Below are 22,521 nucleotides of genomic sequence, written 5' to 3' on the forward strand. Positions count from 1 at the left end.
GCTCCTAAAAAAAAAACCAAACAAACAGCAATTAGATAACCCGTAGCCGAGTGGTCAGGAACAGAAGTGCAGTAGCACACGCTCTTTGAGTAGATCGGGGTTCAAGCCCCTGCCTGACTGCTAAATACGACCGATCTACCAACCCGCACCGGACCAGCGTGGCAGATTATGGTCCATTTCCCTCAACATGGATTGGTGAGGAGGCTTCCATAGCTGAGTGGTTCAGAAGCGGGAATGCACACGCTCTTTGAATAGACCGGGGTTCAAGCCACTACCTGACTGCTAAATACGGTCGATCTGCCAACCCGCACTGGACCAGCGTGGCAGATTATGGCCCATTTCCCTCAACATGGATTGTTGAGGAGGGCTTCATCCTGCAGTGGATTGATAATGGCTGCAGTTTTCTTTTTTCTAAGGCAATGTTCTGTCATTTAGATACGCCATATCTAAATCTTAGTGGCCAGCAAGCGAGACTGGTTACTTTGTTTTTCTCAGTTCTTATACGATTTGCGGTGCTGACTCAACCAAAGATTATATTTCTGCATAAAGCCATCAGCTGACCTATCGTTTCAGTGATATTTCTTTCTTTTGCAAGCTTTAAGAGAAAGTATTATCTGTTCCACATAACTAATACTTTTCTTCAGCGTAACACTTTGCAAACGTATAAAAAAAACTTGTAGTTTATTTTGCTTTGTTCAGAGAAACACAATTAATCGAGCACGTCTTTGCAGTTCTTTAGACAATTGCTCAGGAACCCAAGGGAAATCATAAAACTTCAAGTAGAATGAAACAGAACATTCGGGAAATGAAATTTTCTCTAGCGAAGGGTTTGTTATTAGTAAAAGTAATATTATTAGGTTAATTAAAAATGGCAGCCCCCCCCCGTGAAATGTTCAGATTGAACTGAACAAAAGTGATTGAAGTAAAAAATGAAATTGATATTGGATAAGAACAATTGTTTTTCAAGATGATCGAAGAGAAGAGAAGCTTTTTGCAGCACTGCTCTTTTTGTAATAGCGTCTACTTGGTTCCGAAGAGTTGTAGAGCTGCACTACCAGCATAATTCAAAGAAAGTCTGGGGGTGGCTGAAACTGGGGAAGAATCTTTTTATTTGTTTAGTTACAAGTGATCAGCAGGAGGCTATTTATTTCCTGTGCATTTGTATAACGCTAATGCAATTATTAAAAATATTATTATACAATACAGTATATATATACAAATAAATAAATGTTCTCTTTATACTCCAGGATGTCCACATAGGGTTAGAGGAGTTTATAAGGTGACACACAAGAACGTTACTGTATTTGTGATATAATACGGAATCAAACATGCGTTGTGAGTAAACTAAAATAAGGTAGAACAAGCAGTTTAAAGTACATTTTCTTGGGATTTAAACAAGTCTCAAGCTCGTATTAGATTTATAAACTAAAGGCCGCAGTAGCCGAGTGGTTAAGCGCGGGTACATGTGTACGCGCGTTTAGGTTGACCGTGTTCAAACCCGACTGCTAAATATTGTGATTTGCTTGTATTCTCTCTATCTTGTGGCAACTCTGAATTTGTGGTCGTCCCAGAATATAAAGCGAAAATTTATATTATTATTATTAACAACTGTGTAAAAAGACAAATTCCATATATGACATTGATTTCTCTTATTGTATCTTTTAAGAGGCAAATAAATTAACGATATATATGATTGTCTTGAAAGGCTATTCACATGTTAAAAATATTGGGCAACCTAATCAATAATTGTACATAAGACATCGAATCGATTTCAGATCCGGCCCACGTCAACATATCTGAATCGATAATCTCTATTTATTGCGATAACTCATGTCTCTAAGTTATTAGCTTGAGACTATAGTTCTTCGCGTAACTCAATAAAAATAAGCTCAATGGAGTACTGCAACCAAGCGTGCTAGCCATGGGATTGGGCAATAACGTCTGATTCACTTGCATACTCCAGCATGTTAGTAGCCAACCGTTTTTGGGCGAGCGGTAGAAGACACTCCCGCTTGGATTCGGGAACTCTTCCAGCAAATTGAGATAATTATTGAAATTCATAGTTCTTTCCACAAGAAAGAATAGGTTTCTGTTTTAAAGAAGAGCTCACCAGCCTGCCCTTTAAGTCCTGAATGTGTTTCCTTTAGAACATTTAAGTTCACTTAAATGTCTTTTTAATTGAACAGACACCTTACCAGACAGATCAGTAATAATTTCAACTGAAAACATGATTGGGTTTAAGAAAATCTTCTTCATGTCCCCATTCGATCAACCCACAAATTCTTGTTGCTGACGACAAATTTTTTCCTCTTTGCTCCATCATTTTGACTATAGCAGTTATATCTTAGGGCATTACGGACTTAAATACTTATGGAATGTTTCGTTGACTGTGCATTTACGTAATAGAATTCAAATAAAACAGACTTTTGAATAAGCCGGTCAGAGATGCATCTGTTTGAAAATAAACATCCGTGAGGTTGACACTGGTTTGCCTTGTCACCAGGTGAGACATGACCTCTCAGTAGAACGCCACTCACTGCTGGTGTAACCAATATGTGGCAGTCTTCCTCTCATTGTCCAAGTGAAAGTGAGGACCCATGAGCGCCCTCTTGAAGAGTAAAAACGTGGAAATCGTAGGGTGACAGTCACTGTTTCTTCAGACAATGTTACTTCTGACTTCTCATGTGAATCAGAGACATGCCACTAAGAAGTTACAAGTAACATGTCTGAAGGAAACAGTGAGCTCGCCTCCTATGCCAGCTCACTGTTTCCTTCAGACATGTTACTTCTGACTTCTTAGTGGGATGCCTCTGACTCCCATCCCTTGCTATTCTGTCTTTCACCTCCCCCCCATCACGCTCTCTCATACTTCTCCCACTATTACCTTGCTATTTTCCTTGGGGTCTTTCTGGAATTCGTTCTGGAAAGCCCCAGTAAGAGCCTAGACAGAATTTTGGTGTACCTCCACACGGCTATCGATCTGGTTTTCGTCTCCCCCTGGCTGCGAAACAATACAATAGCCGTCATACTATACTACAACGATACAATACATTACATGTTCACATCCCACACTACACCTTTACGGCCAGCGCATGGTTTATGCCAGAACAGATATTTTAGCTGAAAATGAGGGGGGACACTGGATCCCGCAACCAGAATACTAAGACACACAAACACACATTTTAACTCAAAATTGCAGGCTGTACATGCATATATGCACTGATTCATGCATAGAAATTCACAAATACATGCATATAGTATTTTTTTATGAAAACACCAATGAAGAGAGGGATTAGAACCTATAGTACTTGGGTTGGAGGCTGAGAAGAAAAAAGATATTTGACATTAGACTTGAACTTCTGTAGACTGTAATTTTCAGGAAATACGTATGAAGGGAGGTTGTTCCAGAAAACGACAGTTGAATGAATAAACGAGGAAGACGAAAAGTTGGTTCGGTGAGTTTGAAGTTGGACAGTAACTGGATGTTGGCTGGAGGCTGCACGGGGTCGGACTGTTTTGAAAGAGAGTGCGGGAATTATAGAAGCCAATTCAGAAGAACACTACCCATGGAAATATCTGTAGAAGAGGCATGCAGCAGAAACAGTACGTCTATGAGACAACGAGTGCAGAGACTCTGTTAGAGATGAATCATTAATTAACCTAACTGCCCTCTTCTGAATGGAATCAAGCAGCCTGAGAGAGGTTTTGCGGGCACCACCCCAGATGTGGGAACAACATTCCATGGCAGGGCGGATTTGCGATTTATACAGAGTGAGCAGCTGTTTGGAAGAAAAGTAACGCCGAGAGCGAAAGAGAAAACCAAGTTTTTTAGATGCAGAGGAAGCAATATTTATAATGTGCTTGTGCCAAGAGAGATTAGAAGTCAGGATAACCCCCAAAAGAGTTATATCATCTTGCCTAGAAATCGGAGTGTCACGAAAGATAATCATAGGAGCAGAAGAATCCTTTTTGCAAGATATAAGACAAGACTAAGTTTTAGAAGGATTGAGATCAACTAAGTTGTCTTTGCCCCACTGGAGAATTACCTGAAGATCGGCATTTAAGGAATTGTAGCGGATATTCGAGAACTTGAAGCCGATTGAACACGGCAAGGTTTCTCAAAATGGAAAGTGGAATTCAATATGCTATCATCGGTAAAGCTATGGATAAGATTTCCAGTCAATGGAAGAAGGTAATTAATATACAAGAGGAAAAGAGTGGGGGAAAAGACTGAACCTTGGGGGACACCAAGGTTCAGCATTAGTGGAGAAGTTAGAAGACAGAGCGCCATCTACCATTACCTTCAATGAGCGATCAGAGAGAAAATTGGGACGATAATTGGATGGGAATGATTTGTCACCCTTTTTAGGAACTGGCTGGATATGAGAAAATTTCCAAGCAGAAGGAAAAACACCTTTGGAATAAGAAAGTGAAAAAACTCGGCAAAGAACCGGAATAAGTTGAGGAGCACAGATTTGAGAACAAGTGGAGAAATACCATCAGGAGGTGGAGCTTTCTTAGCATCAAGATTCGTCAAAATCCTTCTGATATCCTTTTGACGGAAGACCACAGGAAGCATTGAATGGAGCGTGTTGGGAATGGTGGGAGGTGTTTTACCAAGATCATTAATACATGAGCTGGAAGAAAAATGGGATGCTAGCAGGTCAGCTTTATCCTTGGCTGAAGTGACAACAGAACCATCTCGTTTTGACAAAGGTGGGAGCAGAGATGGGCAAAAGTTTCGGCCAATAGCTTTGGCAAGAGATTAGAATGCTCAGCTACCATTAGGGCAAGAAGCAAGTTTTCTAGAAGGAAAAACACCTTTGGAATAAGAAAGTGAAAAAACTCGGCAAAGAACCGGAATAAGTTGAGGAGCACAGATTTGAGAACAAGTGGAGAAATACCATCAGGAGGTGGAGCTTTCTTAGCATCAAGATTCGTCAAAATCCTTCTGATATCCTTTTGACGGAAGACCACAGGAAGCATTGAATGGAGCGTGTTGGGAATGGTGGGAGGTGTTTTACCAAGATCATTAATACATGAGCTGGAAGAAAAATGGGATGCTAGCAGGTCAGCTTTATCCTTGGCTGAAGTGACAACAGAACCATCTCGTTTTGACAAAGGTGGGAGCAGAGATGGGCAAAAGTTTCGGCCAATAGCTTTGGCAAGAGATTAGAATGCTCAGCTACCATTAGGGCAAGAAGCAAGTTTTCTACTCTTACCCTGTTCAAATTCTAGTTTTGGCTGAATGATAACTGCTTTACAATTGTTGCGAGTTTTGGTGTAGGCAGAAAATGGAATTGAAGAATTGGAAACAAATCAATTAGGATAGATATGCAATATTCTTCTCTTGAAAGGCCTTAGCACATTTATTGGAAAACCAAGGTTTAAATAAAGGACGATATTTTAAAGTGGAGTGTGGAATAAAGGATTCCATTCCTATAAGAATATTTTAACTGACACGATCTGAGCAAACGTTGATATCAGAAGTTTTGAAACAGTAATCCGACCAAGGAAAAGAAGAAAGGAAATCTCGCAGGTCATCTCATATTGCATTCTTGCAATGCTAAACAACACGAAGTTGAGAATAGCAATGAGGTAAAGGCTCCATTGGAGAAGAGATAATCACCAAGTTGTGATCTGAGGTGCCTAAAGGACCACTCACTTCGATCGTGTACTTAGAAGGGTTATTTGTAAAAAAAAGATCAAGCGTGTTGGCTGTATGGTTACTTTTCTCCGTATTCTGGTAGGTAAATTAACAATCTGTGCGAGGTCATTAGTAATTGCAAAAGCTTCAGCATCTAGACCAGCTGGGTCGGTGTGACTAGAAAACGGAAGCCAGCTGGAGTTGTTTGTTTGTTTGTTTGTTTGTTATTTGGTTTTTAGGAGCATTAGCAACTAAGGCCATGTTGCTCCGCGCTGGAGTTGTGAACATTAAAATCACCAAGGGAAATTACCTCACTGTTAGGAAAGTTGGACTGGAGAAAGTCAAGTTGCAAAGAGAGGAAGTCAAAGAGCTCCAAGTGATTAGTGGAGTTGGGAGAACGGTAGAGACAACAGATGAATTTTACACAATGAGGTATAGAGATTTTAAGCCAGAGAAGATCAAAGAGAGGAGATTCCAAATTGCCAAGTCTCTGACAGGGAATATCAGAACGGACATATGCACAAGTACCACCTTTGAGGCGAAAGTAATCATGCAGCAAATAATTTGGGCAACTGAGATGAGCCGTAGTTGAATCAACCGATAACTGACATTCTGTTAGAAAAAGTACATGGGTTTGGTAGACTGCAAATTGAAATGGCCATCGTTGAGATTAGAACTGATACCACGTATAACTGTGAAATGAACTAGGAATTGTTTGAAAGGTTTAGATCTTTTCGCAGGCAGATTAGCTTACTCTATTGGTTTGACAATTCATTGTGTATTCAATGGTAAGAAAAAGTGGTGGGGACATGCTGTATAAAGTAATGAAATTTTTGGATATGGCGTACACATGGTAAGAATAAACCCAGATCCTTGATATAACGTGGCCTTAACAATGCCCCCCGCATGCACACTACCCGATCTCCCTCCAGTCACTATCTGTCAGAGTAGAGGTAGCAAGATTATACACTAGCTGATCGGGAAGCCTCCTAGAGAGTTACCAATAGGTTCGGTCCTGTGTACTAACTAGCAGCCGGCCTGCGACCTCCGTTTTAGAGCTGTACCCTCGAAATGTAAGGAAGATTGGATCTCGCCATGATGTCCATCATAACCTCAAAAAGTCATCAGTCATACTGCTTGATGGAAGAGATGGGAAAGGGTTGACCGGAAGTTAGCTCTAGAGTGGAACATGGGTTCAACCACTTCAAGCCTCCAATAAGCAAAATAGTGGTATTGCACCGGTTTATGAGAGTCATCTATCACCTAGTATTGCCTGGTAACACAGAGGGGCGGCATTCCTCCACGTGGAATGGGCGCCACACCTCAACCCCTGCTTACGTTGGTTCATACCTGGGTGATCACCCACAGTGTGCCACGCATGGGTGTATTATTATTATTATTATTGTTATTTTAGGGTTACCCGTAATTAAATACATTAACCCGTATTTGTGTCTGTAAATTGCTTAAGTTCTATAGTTGATTTGCCTGTTTTGCTGGACGAAAAAACCCCAGTTACTGGGGAGAAAAACCTTGCTATCTACGCCTGAGAACAACTAACTCAGACACGGAGTGAAAAAAGCCCATTAAAGTTCCTCGCGTCATCGACGGGATTCGAACCCAGGCCTTTTCCACCCGGTGTGGGGAGGACGGTGACGATACCACTGTGACGATAGCACTGTGCTACACGCACAAACGCCACACATGGGTGTGGTGTTATACCCAGGATTACTAACAGTCCCACCATCGTGAAGTTACAAGTAGAGGATTTGGCTGTCACAGACCGTCCAGACTTCGCCGACATTGGGTCCACTTGACTTTAGTGTCACCCGAATACCAATTCCATCAGCGTTTTAGATTCCCTGGTAGCAAGTACAGCTTGTCTGTCATATCTGAGAGAATGTCTGTGACAACCTCAAGGAACAATATTAGAGGGGCAGTATGCAGTGCCCCTCTTATATTTGCCACTCACGTAGCACACTTTCCAATGATGGTGTGGATCCTTGCGTTAGTTATATTGAGCTTGTTGGAGATTGGTTCCGTATGAATCGGTCTGCATTAACTCATCCATCCGACCGATAGTTCCCTCATTAGTTGCCTTTATCTGCTGTTCACCAGGATAGCCACGGATGTGGCTATCCTGGTGAACAGGTAAATCAGGGTAAAGCCACCTCTTTATATAAATATCTTAATTTACGGATTTCAGAACTATCATTTATGGAGCATTTGACAGACACCAGTCCTGGATTGCCTCGCTATCTGTTCTGCTGCTGCTCATTAATTCCGTGCATAGCTATTTGTTCCAAAATATTTCTTTCGTTTAAATGATCTTTTTAATTCACAGGCGGTGTTCCTTGTGAACTGTATAGTCCACTTATCGTTACATGCTTGAGATGTTCTTTCAGCGGAGATACGCTCAACTGCCACCTCTCTTTAAACAGTTTTTATGAACCATGGATTGGTGGTCGTAACGTTGTAACTTAAATTTTTTGTGGATTGGTCGGTAGTTTCTCTACGCTATACTATTTCATGTAAATGAAACACTCAGTACACAGCTGATTCTCTTGTGGCGATTCCATTTTGGCTAATTAGGTAGTGCCACTGGGCCGTGCTTCAATGGCACTACCTGTTGACTTTGTTCATGTCAATAAAACTTTTTCAGTTTTTTAAACAATAGGATTAAGCGGTTTAAGATTTTCTCTGGGGCTGATACGGACATTAGATATAAGCTTTAATTTAAAAAATCAGTTTCTTCTGACATGAAGAAAGTATAATTTTCAACTTCAGATAAGTACGGGAATTGAACTCAGGCTTTTTAAAATTGTGCGAGTCTTGCTCAAGTAAAGACACTGATTCAATGAGGAAGTACAAAGAGAGAGAGAAAGGTTATCATTAGACTTTTCTCCGTGTTTTTTTTTTTTTTTTTTTTTTTCTAAGGTTGGTTTGGTTTGGTTGGTTTGCCTTTGGTTCTTGCAAGAATTTGCTGGATCAAAAAACAGAATGCAACCCTCGTCCGAAATCGATTAACTCGGCCATGATGTAAAAAAATAAAAGTTATAAAAAAACTATATCCATTCCGGCGGAATGGATTTGGTTTTTTACTCGAACCCAGTCGAGCTACTTCTGCTGGAAAAGTAAGGAAAAAAGAACACTGGTTTCAAGAAGAGCTGGAGACGTGCCATCAAGAAAGTTAGACTTTCTGGTACCAATATGATCTAAATGTTGTTCTCTTTCTAAGGAAAACCAAGGGACCATTGAGTGAAATGTGTCTTCTGTGGGAGGAGATTTGTCAAAATGATTAGCAGAGAGCTAAATCTAGTTCTTTGATATGAACTAGATTTAAATGGATTAAACTTTACTCACACATCGTTAGAGTTTAATCAATAAATTTTATCGAAGTGATTGTTTGATGTTATTCCTGAAGACAAACATAGCGGTGGTTCAAAGTTGCATTCCGTGTAGCATCGTGACGTGTACTCGAGATACCAGAAAATCACGAGATAATGGGGACCATAGATTCGATGAGGCCACAGTTTGCTCACAAGAAATCGTATGATACAGAATTGTAGGTAAGTTAAGATAAGAATGCCAATACAGACTTTCGGCAGTTTGGGAAACTATTTTGAACGCTCACGGACTACAGAATGGAGGGAGATGTCACCTCTAAAATATTTGCAGGGACGTCACCACGTGTGCATTTATAATCCCTCTTTCACCTTCCTTAAATTTCAGAATTGAAGAAGCTTGAAATTGGTAAAAATTACTATTTGAATATTTCTAGAAAATGGATTTACAAATTGAATAATATAAATGGGAAGAATTCGCAACTAATACCTTTATTTTTAACTGAGTCACAAGTTTCGTACTTTTACATATGAATGAGGAGAATTGACAAATAATACTTCTTATACTAAATACTGTCCTTTGTATTTTTGCGCTTCTATATACACAGATAAGTGATTGTTCCTCCTGCCTTTCTCCCTCCCTCCCGAATTTCAATTTAAGAGTCAGATAACTGACTCTTAAATTGACTCTTTCCAAGTCCGATAACTGACTCCAAACGCTGGAATCTGCTCAAAATGTTGAAAATAGGCAAACAGACTGTGTTTTATACTTTCAGAAGTGAATTCAGGTTGAAAAACGATACACATGTACAGTGACAATGGAACTAGCACCAGTCAATCGATTCAAATGTAATCTAATGTTTCAAGAATAGCTCACATATTCTTGTTTAGGGGTGTCTTTTTATTCACTTAGTATGTGTGGCAACCACCACACCACACAGTGCTGAAAGAAACTTCTTCCCTCTTTTTATTTTGAGGTTACTTTCGTTAAGTGTCTTTTCGTGTATACCTAATTAAACAAGTACACCTGGAGGTAAGAATACAGTAAATTAAAAATCATTCGGTTTACCCAAGTAAGTTGCATTGGTAACAACAGAACTTTTTTATCTTTAAGCGCAGAATCAGTAGAGTAAATATGGAGAATTTCGTTGCAGCAAATGATATTTGAACAATCTATTATGCATTATCCAAACAGTCCAATATGTTTGTTCGTGCTTTTTTATTGTTTAGTCGAAGATTTCTCTTGTGACATCAGGTCGTGGATTATTACTGGCACTAGTAAATAATATCAAATGTACAGTATTTCTCCCAGCCATATCGCTTCGATTTATTTCTTATGATCGTAATGAAATATCTATTGACTCATCGTCGTTCAGCACCAATTTTTCAGAAAATGTCTCTTGTAGCTATTCCCACGAATTTCACGATGTACAACACCATAGTGTAAGTTAACTGTACTGCAAGCGCCCGTGGGTAGCACAGTTGGTATAATCACCGTTCTCCTCACACCGACTGGAAAAGACCTGAATTCGAACTCTTTCAATGACGCAAGGAATTCTTATGGGTCTTGTTCACAACATGGCTGTGTTAGTCGGCCTCAGGGTAGCATGGTTTTTTCGTTCAACAAACAGCAAATCGACCACAGAATACAAACAATTTACAGACATATTATCAGGCCTCCAGACCTGTACACAGAACTTATGATGTGGCCTAACCATGTCCTTGTACCAACTAACCTCCTTATCCCTGCTAGCAGAATTCCTATATATAATCGACAAAATCACATGAGCTGTCCTGACAGCCTGTCTGCGTTGCTCAGAGAACTTTAGGTAATCCCAAAGAGAACTTTGGAATTACCGCTGCCCATATGTCCTACCTTGCATTTGTCAATGTTAAACTTCAATTGCCATTTCTCAGTCCATCGACCCAAATTTCCTAGATCTTGTTGCAGTAGCTCAACCTGATTACTGTCGTTAATCACCATGCCAACCTTTATTCATCTGCAGACTTAGATATTAAACCTGATATACCTTTATCAGCATCGTTAATAATGGGCGCAGCACTGAATCCCCGAGGATTACACTAATAACATTAGTCCATGAAGAGCTGTGTCCATTAATAACCACTCTTATTATTCTTCTACTCAACCATCCCTTTACCCATAGTAGTAAAAAAGGTGAGCAGTTAAAAAAGATTATATCGATGTAAAATATATAGCGTTTTGTTTACGAATTGGCAATAAAATTATAATTTAAAAAGAAAATTTGTAAATGAATTTAGAGAAAGCATTCATCCAATCAGTATATTTGTAGAAATTATTATTATTCTTACAGAATATATATAAGATTCATAATTTTCTTATATTAGATAGTTAATTTTTTTTCTAGACTAGTAAATAATTATCAAATCATTCAGTAGTCTTTCAATATTTTGCACACTCTGGTTGAAACCTGTTTCCACCTCAATGAGTTAAATAAATAGAAGAAAAAACATAACTTTCAGTATGATACGTATTTCTTATTATGCATATTTAGGACGAGTTTAAATGTTTCTCTCCAATGATAACAAAATATTTTTCTACTTCTTTTTACATATTTCTGCCTCTTTGTTTGAGACGACATTGTCTTCGTTTTGTCTTTGTAGCTAGTGTTGTACTGAAACAGAGTTAGCTTGTAGTTTCTTAAGAATTTTAAACAAGATCTGTTTTACATCGAAATACATATTTTATTATTCATTTTAAATTCCTTTAACCAGCTAACGTAGAATCATTTTTTTGCAAAATAAAATTTACTACAAAAATGCATGTAAGTTTATCATAAATTAAGGAAGCACTGTGTTGAGCTCTAGCAGCAGGTCCCGGATTGACTTAGGGGGACCTGTTTGTTTCTCACACACCGACATTAAAACAGTTGCACACAGTTCTTCTTTAAGAACCTTTTAAAATATTCATTTTAAAAAATAGGGGTTGTCTAGTAACGACTTCGGAGTTTACACACAGCTGTGGTGCTGTTCTTTGTGTTGTACGTTTGATCTTGCACTATCCCCCAGCACGTTCAGCTACTGCAGTGTCAACCACAGTTTTCTTTTAGCTCAGGACACCTCTTAGTTCCATGCTTTACCGACGGACGTCTAAAATAAAATATAATATTTAATAAAACATTGTGTTCGACAAAAAAAAATTCTAATTCACCTACAAAATTTGATCCTCCACCATCCAAAATACGCAGATTTTAATCGCTTATATTTCGGCAATAGAAATCATAAAATCATAAAATCCTAACAGTAGAAACACAGCTCTTCTCCCCATCCAAAGAAAGCCAAGTCTATTCCTTGAGTTGTTCTGCTGGCAAGGTAATAGCATCGGTATTTTAGGATGCTGGTGGAGTGTTACTAGTGGATTACCTTCAGAAAGGTCAGACAGTCATGGAGGCATGTTATGCAGACCTAATGGGGGCGTTTGCGTTAAAACATTACAGAAACGCCGAGGAAAACTCAGCCTGGCGTGTTCTTACACCATGACAACGCGCCTGCACACAAGTCTGTCATTGCCATGGCTGCATTTATGCAGTGCAGCCATGCAACTGGAATCCACTTAATGCAGCATCGGTGGCAAAAGTGTATTGACTCCAAAGGGATATGTTACGTTGAAAGTAACATATTATAGAGTTCTCAAATAAAGCCTTCATACTCAGGCCACGAACTTTTCAAACGTCCCTCATATCATTAATGTCAAATATTCAAATATTCAAATATTCATAAAACATTAAAGTCAAATGATATTACATTTGTTATTTCTTTAAAAAAATGAATTTACATTTAAATATATTTATTTCGTGTTTATTATGACCGAATTAATAATGGGCAATATCATTTGACCTGCAGAATCGAAAGAATCTTTATTGCAGCAATAATAATAATATGTACAAAATGCAGTTTATGTTGCAACCTACCCGTCATGGCCACAGGCCATGGGTTCGAGTCTTAAAGGGGCCAAAATATCCTTGCAGATATCCTACGTTTTTAACTGGACAGGATAAAACAAGCTGGTGGACGATAAAGCCTTGTTACAAGCTAAACTTCCTTTTTAGGACCTGATTATATTAACTTCCTCATATAATATTAGTAATTCTAACAACAGTTCCCAGGGGGGAGGCTGGAGTGTTTGTTCGGGAAAAGAAGTGTATATATTAGCATTAGTTCATTTTATTGTTCAGAAACATTCTTCAGCTTGAATATGTTAAGGAGCTAAATCGAATTCTTGACAGTATGCGAGGGGAAGTAAGGGGAAAAAAGAGACGAAATTGAGTTGAAAAACTGTACTAATTCGCTCGCCTCCGTGATGTGAAATCCCAAAGCTCATCTGATATACCTTAGACAGAAATACGACATCTCTTCTACTATGAGCTCTGTAATTTAGTCTGCGAAACAAGTTGATTATGTTTGCTAAGTATTGGACCGTGTCTTTCATTCTCAGGAATCGATACTTTGCTGCCAACTGGTTCATATTCATGAATTATTATTAGTATTACTATTTCTGCATAATTTATTTTTATTATTCTAGAATTTCAGATGATTTTATTTCCAAAACTTAAAATAACACGTACTACCCTTGTTGAGCGTCTTTTCTATTTAATTACAACGATATGTACATTACTCCAAAATGATTTATCTTCTCATTCTCACAATATCTATAACTGGAGGTTCACAATTCCCAGAGACAAACAGCGCTGCGAGGAGTAAACATCGTTTGCCTTTACAACACACTCACTGCATTTCATGGCTTGAACCCAAGTACATAAGGGAGCTTGCCTTTATTGTTTTAAGAAACTAATATTTAAATATTCGGTGAAGAATTTCTTTTAACGAACGGCATGGTACCAAGACTGAAATTAAAAGTTACGTTTTTCTGCCTTAAATCGTCAATCTTGTTATGCACATTTTTATTTTCATTCTTTTATTTCCTTCTGTCCTCTTGTCCCCCCCCCCCCTCTTCCACCCCTTTTAAATTTTTATCCATCCGATTAGCTTTTCTTTCATACTTTTAAATCAAATTACATCTGGAAGTTTATCACAAAAACTCCTACCATCGTTCTATATATTTTATCCTTCTCTGTCTTTTATTTATTGTTTGTTATTCATTTCCATTTCTAATTTTTGTTACATTCGATGTACCCTAATGATCAGATCGTCTTTAAACACACTCCAAGAATGTTTCTTTCCTTATTCCCTCATGGAACGTGTCAATTATGAGAACAAATAACACCCAGTTCATTACTTATCCTAAGTGTTGACCAAACAGAGATAAAATAATGTCATGATATCTTCCATTTATCTCATATAGTGTTAGATTGTGGAAATCTTCTTCTTTCTCGGCTTCCGTCTAGGAAATTTAGTATTAATGAAATTAAGTCTGAATTTCTCTGCAGGATATACTTCACCGACTTGTTTCAATCTTCTGACAAAATGATTCGTGGCACGCAGGGCAACGTCAGCAAAAGAATTTAAATTAAAAATCTTGTAAATTTTAATTTTTCGTATAAACAGACATATTCCTTCATCTGAAAAAAAGCACCTGAACAAATAGAATGTGAATAAGAATAGTGCATTCTGAATACATCTTATAAATCTATCTTCGTTACTGGCATATGCGGTTTCTTAATAATGAATGCTTCATTAAAATTTAGATTGCGTTCCGTCTTGGCGAAGTGATGAAGTCAGAATGGGAGTCGGTGTATAAATCACATTATATTCCTATGATCTTCGCTTAAAGAATATTCAAAGCATCCTAATTTAAATGTTCAGTAATTATTCATTATATATGAGGTGTAGAAACAAAGTTCCCGGACTAAAAACAACGCAAAGCGAAGGTTTTTATTCAAAGTAATAACCACCTGATCGATTATACTTATGACACTGTTCTAAAAATTTTTGAAAAGAGTCAATGAAGGCGTTCAAAGAGATAGTGTTAAATTCGGCGGTTCGTTTTTCTTTCTATACTCAACATCCAGTAACCTTTGAGGGCAATTTTTACCTTGGGAAAGAGGAAGAAGTCCGCTGGTGCTAGATCAAGAGGGTAGGGTGGATGGTTGATCTGTATACAATGCCATGCTTCATCAGAAATGTCTTCACTACAAGTGCGCAATAGATGGGGCATTGTCGTGCAGATGCCTTTCTCTCGAAACCATCATCGTCTTGATCGTGTACTTCCGTAAATAAAATCTTTTGGGCCTTGTTGATGATTTTGAATTCCACTGCATGACGTTTCGTCTCAGGATCATATTGAGACACCCAACACTCATCTCCAGCGACAATTAAGATTGCTTAATAAATCTGGAGGAAGTCTTCACATGATGACACTCTTCGTTGCTTCTGCTTATCCGTCAGGCTGTGAGGCAAAATTTTGCACAGACCTTCCTTTTCCCTAAATCTTCATGTAGAATTTGACTGATCATCTCCTTATTCATATCCAACTCATCAACAATCTTTCCTAGGTTCAGACGACGATTTTTTACCACAATTTCCTGAACTTTTGCACTCTGTCCTCATTTCGAGAGATTGATGGACGCCCGCTTCTTCATTGAAACACACTGGTACGACTTAACGTTTCATCACTATAAACAGTTCTTAACAATACCATCTATTGAAGGAAGTTTTAACTACAACGTACCACTTCCGTTTCTTTTAAAACTCATTGAACATGACCGCAACAGCACAGTTCGCGAATTTTATTGTCACATCTCTCATATTAGTAGATAATAATAACATTAATGATTATAGCACCACATGTTACATTCTGAAAGACTGCTTCGGTGATTCATTTCCATTCATTCAAGTCAGAAAAAGCCCTGCTCCTGATCTTTACTTTCATCAAATTGGCCTTCTTCCAGAAATATTGCTTCTTCCAATTGCTGGAATTAGACCAAGACCTTCTAAGACTAAGACCAGTTGCTACGTTGTGATGTATTTGTATATATTAAAAACCAGACAGATATATAATGAAAAAAACTTTAATACTTTTGATAAATGAAATATTGCTTTCTGTTTCTTCGCTCTGTTATTGAAGTGTTATGCATCTCCTCTCGAGCTTAATTTTTTACCCTTTATGGTCACTCAATATTTAAAAATATCTTTCACTGGATATTGAATTTTGTCAGCTTCCATTATATCCATAAGCTCACTGATGATTATGCGAAAGGAGTTAAGATAGTGATAAAACAAATTCGTACGATAATCTTTGCCAAAGTATCTGAATAAAAAACATCTCATTTACAAATTCGAAACAAAAAGTTATAATAGTTGCTTTCCTGAAGGTGGCTATCGGACGCGATCTAAATGGACGTTATCAAAGTCAGATAAGGTTTCTTTTTAGCGTCCAAAGTTCTCCAATGAATACGCAAATTCAAAATGAAGAAAAAAAAAAAAGGTCGAAGACGGATTATCGATTTGGCATCTTATTCTAATAATCCTTCTGAATGTGAATGCCCTCTTAATGTTGCGCATCGTTAGAGAGCTTTAAGATTGAAGTATTGATGTAGAAAACAAATAAGATAAGATCTTACGAGAGTCTAAAAAAAAACACATCTGCTATTATTCCGCGTTAAAGAATGAGAAAAATATATGAGTTCTCTAATGCGAATCTAATAAGTTTGCTTAGCTTTGAACCAGGAATATGCTATTGTGAAAGTAACTGAATATGCGTATGTTAGCTTAAAACAAAACACGTTTATAAAAAATCGCGTAATAGAATGCATTTATAGCTTCAATTAGGAATAATACCATATTATCGCACTTTTAAAGGTAATGCGTTTAACATAAAGTTTCTGACCATAGGGAATAGTTTTTCCGTGTCTAAAATGGAAAATATGATATAAATTCTAAATAGGGTAATTGGCTACAATTACTCCAGATATTGTTGTCTTAGGAGCATCAGCAAGTAAGGCCATATTGCTCTGTGTACTGCCTGTAAATTACGTGGGTTCTGTGGTCGAATTTCTGTTTTGCTGGACGAAACATTAGAGTTTCCGGGAGAAAAAACCATGCTACCCTCGCCTGAGACCGACCAACTCAGCCATGTTGTGAAGAAAGCCCATAAAAATTCCTCACGTCATTGATGGGACTGGACCTCAGGTTCTTTCCACCCGGTGTAGGGGACGGCGATTCTACCAACTATGCTATCTACGAGGGCAGATACTTTCTACCACAATAAATATTTCTATTGATGGCATTGACAGTCTGTGCTGTTTCCTTAAAATCTTCACGTCTGAAAGAGTTTAATCGTGAGGGAAGGTTGTAATCAGTCCATTTTGTTTCTGTAAATGCTTTCTAAGTTACAGTTTTAGCGCTTCCTCACAACACCATCCACAATTCCTAGTTAAAATGTGTTTCACCAATTACAGTTTTACAAATACATCAGGTTTCAAATTCACAGTAATTTTATTCCAGTTATATGAAAGTCAGATAGCAAATAAATTAATTTTAGCTCTCATCGGTGGATACAAATTATTTGGAAATAAGGTAACCGGAAAGAATAGCTGCTTACAAAATCCGGCTAATCTCCTTTGCTCCTTTACGAACCCATTTTCTCCTTTGCGGCTAACCACCGTAAAAGAAGACCAATATGCACAGAAGAACACTGTGAGATCGTTACAGAACTGGAGGCTCATAGCTAAAAATATTTACCTATGTATCAGTTTAAAACTTCACTTTTCTGCGCATGTTAATAATTTATTTTTTAAACTCCTTTATACATTCTATCCTTACAAAACTGAGGGCTAAACGCTGCGCTCTGCTGATACTTTTTTTTCTAGACCTCCTGCAATTGGTATTAGTCAATGTTTAGTTTAGTATAAGCTAATAAAAAAAGGTTTATACTCCGAGAGGACCATAAGGTCAAAGGAGTTTAGAAGATAGGGAATACGAGAACGTTACCTTCTTTTATGGTGACATGAATTCGAACCACGGTCAACTCAAACGCCATAACAAAAATAACAATTTTATGAGTTATATATGTAGCTTTGTCCCTTATTTTGATTTTTGGGGTGTTTTCTAACAGCTTTTGTTCTGTCTTTCATTGCAGATTTGCCAACATGTTCCAAAGAACATTTCACCTGCTCCAGTGGTCGCTGTATCTTGAAATCTTGGTGGTGTGATGGTGATAATGATTGCGGGGACAACTCGGACGAATTTGATTGCTGTAAGTGAAATTTTGGATCTACGTAGCACTTTGAGAAAACTATATTTATTAATTCGTTTATTTTTAGATATAAAAATTGTATAATCTATTTAATCTAACTTTTGAGGACTATTTAATTAGTAAAGATGAAATTGTTAAATCTGATTGTCCTGGCGTAAATAAGTACAAAGATCTTATTTTCGTTAAGCCAAAGGTTTGAGCACATAATTAATGCTGAAACTGTTTGGCAGAAAATGTGGTGCAATGTCCGCAGGAGACGCAACTGAGAATGAAACACGATGTTGTACGCCAAACAGATTACACCGCTATGGAAATCCGCCTTAATGGTAAACCCTTTTCTGATAAACACAAAATGCATTTAGGATTGACTCCCGTTTAATTACTTTATCTCCAGTGTGTACTTGACTGTGCTCAATGAGCACTTAAATTGAAAACCACTGGACTGAGTTTCGCCATCTGTATTGGTTTCACGCCTCTGTGTTTAATCCACAAATGAAACACCGGGATTTTAATGAAGAGAAAATCCATAACACACATTGGAACTCCCCACTGCTTCTTCCCTTTCTACGATTTCATCATTTCTCTTAAAAGCATCGTTCCACTGCATGTTACAATGCCACAGTATCCGTCCCATTTATAGCCAAATGTAATACCCTCTACTATTCCCCGTTACTTATTCAGTAGAAGATTTCCTTAATGTCCATGAATCATTGCGTTTAATTAAGCCCTTAATGCCAATCTATTTTAAAAGCGGTTTAATCTATAATGTTTACATCTTTCTTTATTTTTCAGTTAGCTTTTAACTACATTGAAATTTTGTGTATAACAACGTGTAACATTTTTATGAACACTTTATTAAATGAATTCTAAAATTTTATGAATTAAAAAAGTCCTTTTTAAACTCTGGAATAAACATTGAACAAGAATGTTAGCATTTAACAGTATTTTGCGGTCAAGTGGAATCCAGCTATGGTCTGAATCAGACGATTCAGATTCAGGTCAGACGACTGAATTAAGTCTTGTCACTAACTATGAAACGTTTCGTAGGCTCTTCTTCACGTAAATGTAAGCAATAAAAAAAAGTTAGCGCTATTTTGGGATTTAAAGTGCCATTGTCGAGATGTCATTTCTCTTATCAGAGTAGTTTGCATAAACAGTCATAAACCAATGCTTCTAAAACTACAAAAACTGGACTAATTCATTGTTCGATATGCAAATTTTTTAAAATACTTTTTTTTTTACATTACGTATACGGTTACACCGAAAGAATCAATTTTTTTGGGCGATAATGTGTATGTTTATGTGAGCACATCAGTCATATTAACATATAAGACTCATTACAGACCGTCCAGATACTGAGACAACATTTGCAGATAATGGGAGCACAAGGTGTTCACATTATACGCATGCCTATGTCTGTGTACCCCATGCCAAGAAAATGCTACAATTCCACTCGCTGAATGCCGTGGATTTCTGCAGCGTCAACGTCCCAATCGACCTGTGTTTAACATTCACTGCACTATGGAACTGGGGAGTCCTAAGGGAGAAATCAGCTCTTTCGAGACGACAATTAGAATCGGAACCAATCGTACCGAATCTTGTGTCCACTGACCTTTTCATCAGTACTCATCTGGTGCAACAACAATAGGACCGGGTCAATTTTAAATTTGGCAAATTCTGCATGCGTCAAATTTGCATTCGTACCATGTACAGAGGATGCAAGCACTTAGACCAAGCGATAGAGATTCAGCTGGAGTTTTGTTGGCGGATTATGCACAGTTGTTCGACCATCAAGAATTTCTCTTTAGTGTATACAGACAAACCAGTCGACTTCTACCCTCCAAGAAATGCTTAACAAGCAGAGCCCGCATTTTTGATCAGCGGAAAATCCGTGTGTTGTTAGGCAAGTCGAATTCCAAGTACTGTTTAGTATTAATGTATAAATCAGCATCTTGGCAAAATGTTGATCGGACCGCAGAATTTAGGTGAGCGTTTAACTGAATGATATCTTGAGTTTTTGACAGACAGTATATTGCCTTCATTGTTTTCTTTCAACATGATGGAGCGAGCACACCCTCATTTTTTGGTCAAAGCAGGTCGCCATATTCACCTGATCTGACTTCACTCGAGTCGACTTTATTTTCATTCTTTACGTTAAGGGCTACATACATTGAGTGATCATTGAATTATGACCACTCCTATGAAAACTGAATGCGACCCCGTTGACCACGTGCGCAGTTAGCCGACCTGCGTAGCGTAGATAAGGTGTCAATGGTTCAGTAGGTATTAAAATTCCAAGCGTGATGGGTAAAAGGAAGGATTTATCGGACGTTGATAAAGGACAGATTGTGGGTGCTCGACGAGCTGGTGCCTCAATTTCCCGAACGGCTGAATTGGTGGGGTGTTCGAGAGCCGCCGTTGTTAAAGTATACCAGGACTGGCGTCAAAATGGTCAAACAACGACCCGACGGAAAAAGTGCAAAGGTCAGCGAAAGGTCGATGTTAGAGGTGAGCGCCGGGTCCGACGACTCGTACAGGCGAATAGGTGCAGCACTGTTGAAGAGTTGACTACCCAATACAACATGGGCCAACCCGGAACAATATCTGTCATGACCATGCGTCGCACGCTCGCACGTATGGGCTATACCAGCAGACGACCTCTACGGCATCCTCTCCTAACCAAGGTTCATCGGCGTAAAAGACTCACTGGGTGCAAAGAGCATGCAAGTTGGACGTTAGAAGACTGGAAGAAGGTGTGCTAGTCGAATGAGTCACGTTATTTACTCCACACCGTGGATGGTCGTGTACGGATTTGGCGTCAACAACGTGAGGCTCTTCATCCACCATACATGGTATCAAAAGTGCAGACCGGTGGAGGCGGTTGTATGATGTGGGGCATGTTTCATTGGCAGGAACTTGGATCCCTGGTGCATGTGGAACAACGTATCAGTGGTCTGCGTTATCATCAACTGCTTGCTGACTGTGTACTTCCCCTACGTTACACTTTTTCCCAAATGGTGATGGTGTCTTCCAAGATAACAATACCCCGAGCCATCGGGCACTTGTTTTGCAGGAATGGTTTGAGGAACACCGTTCTGACTTCCAGCATATCGACTGGCCTCCGAACTCCCCCGATATCAATCCCATAGAGCACTTGTGGGATACTATGGAAAGGCATATCAGGCATCTGGATGCACCAATCACCTCCATACCTGCATTGCTGACCGAATTACACACAGCTTGGTTGGCCATACCTCCAAACCGCTTCCAACATTTTGTTGAATCAATGCCACGTCGGATAGCTGCTGTACTGAGGGCAAAAGGAGGACCTACGAAGTATTAGGTAGGTGGTCATAATTCAGTGATCACTCAGTGTAAAACAAACAGTATACGAGGGCGGTTTGAAAAGTTTGTGGCCTGAGATAGAAGGGTTTATTTGAGGAGTCTGGCGACATCTTACTTTTCAACGTAGTCCCCTCTGTAGTCAATGCACTTTGCCGCCGATGCTGCAATGCGTTGATTCCAGCTGCGAAGCAAGTTTTCTCTTGCGCCTCCAGGAATTCATCCGATGTAGCAATGACGTCACTGTCGGTAGGAAAGTATTTTTTTTTAAATTAGGAAATAGGTGAAAGTTCGATGGTCGTAAATCTGATGAATATAATGACAGACTTGTGAGCAGGCGCATTGTCCAGGTGGAACAAAATTTCTTTGCACTTGTCTTTGATATTTTCACGCAAACGTCTTACCAGGTTTGCATAATATGCCCCTGTGACTGTCTGGCCTTTCTGAAGGCAATCCACTAGCAATACTCCATCAGCATCACGAATGGACTTGGCTTTCTTTGAAGGAGGAGAAGAGCTGTGTTTCCACTGTATGGACTACACGTCTGTAGGTAAAAGGGATGCCCCACGTTTCATCCATGGTCACAAACGTGGCAAGAAAGTTTGTTGGATTTGCTAGAAAACGTTGCAAGTGTTCACTGACTTAACAACTCTGCTTTTTTGACCTTCTGTCAACAAGTTTGGGACCCTTCGTGCCGACGCCTTTTTTGGTAAAAACCTCGGTTATTATGTGATACACACGTTCAGATGAGATGCCCAAGGCGCGGGAAATGTACTGAACTGTCTCATTAATCATTCATCACCAGATCATGCATATTGTCAACAACTTCTAGAGTGATGGATGTGCAAATCTTCAACAGCGCGCATCATATTCCAGATTCTCCCCGCCTCGTTTAAAGCATAGAATAGGAAGGGGCATCCTCCCTCAATGTCGTAACCATATTATCATGAATTTCCTTTGGAGTTAGTCCCTTTTTTCCCAAATGTTGGATAACCGCA

The 22,521-nt window shown here is 38.8% G+C and overlaps 1 protein-coding gene across 1 annotated transcript in view; it reads left to right on the plus strand.

The window, feature by feature from the left end:
• Positions 1 to 22,521, plus strand: part of Lrp4 (LDL receptor related protein 4) — a 904,868-nt gene that overhangs the window by 275,434 nt on the left and 606,913 nt on the right. Inside the window, exon 3 of the mRNA XM_090386734.1 lies at positions 18,065 to 18,181. Coding sequence (XP_090242860.1) covers positions 18,065 to 18,181 — 117 coding nt within the window. The remainder of the gene's footprint in view (positions 1 to 18,064; positions 18,182 to 22,521) is intronic.

This window comes from Mastigoproctus giganteus, chromosome 12 (genome assembly GCF_048544385.1).
Source record: "Mastigoproctus giganteus isolate SK-2022 chromosome 12, ASM4854438v1, whole genome shotgun sequence".
Classification (NCBI taxonomy): Eukaryota; Metazoa; Arthropoda; class Arachnida; order Uropygi; family Thelyphonidae; genus Mastigoproctus; species Mastigoproctus giganteus.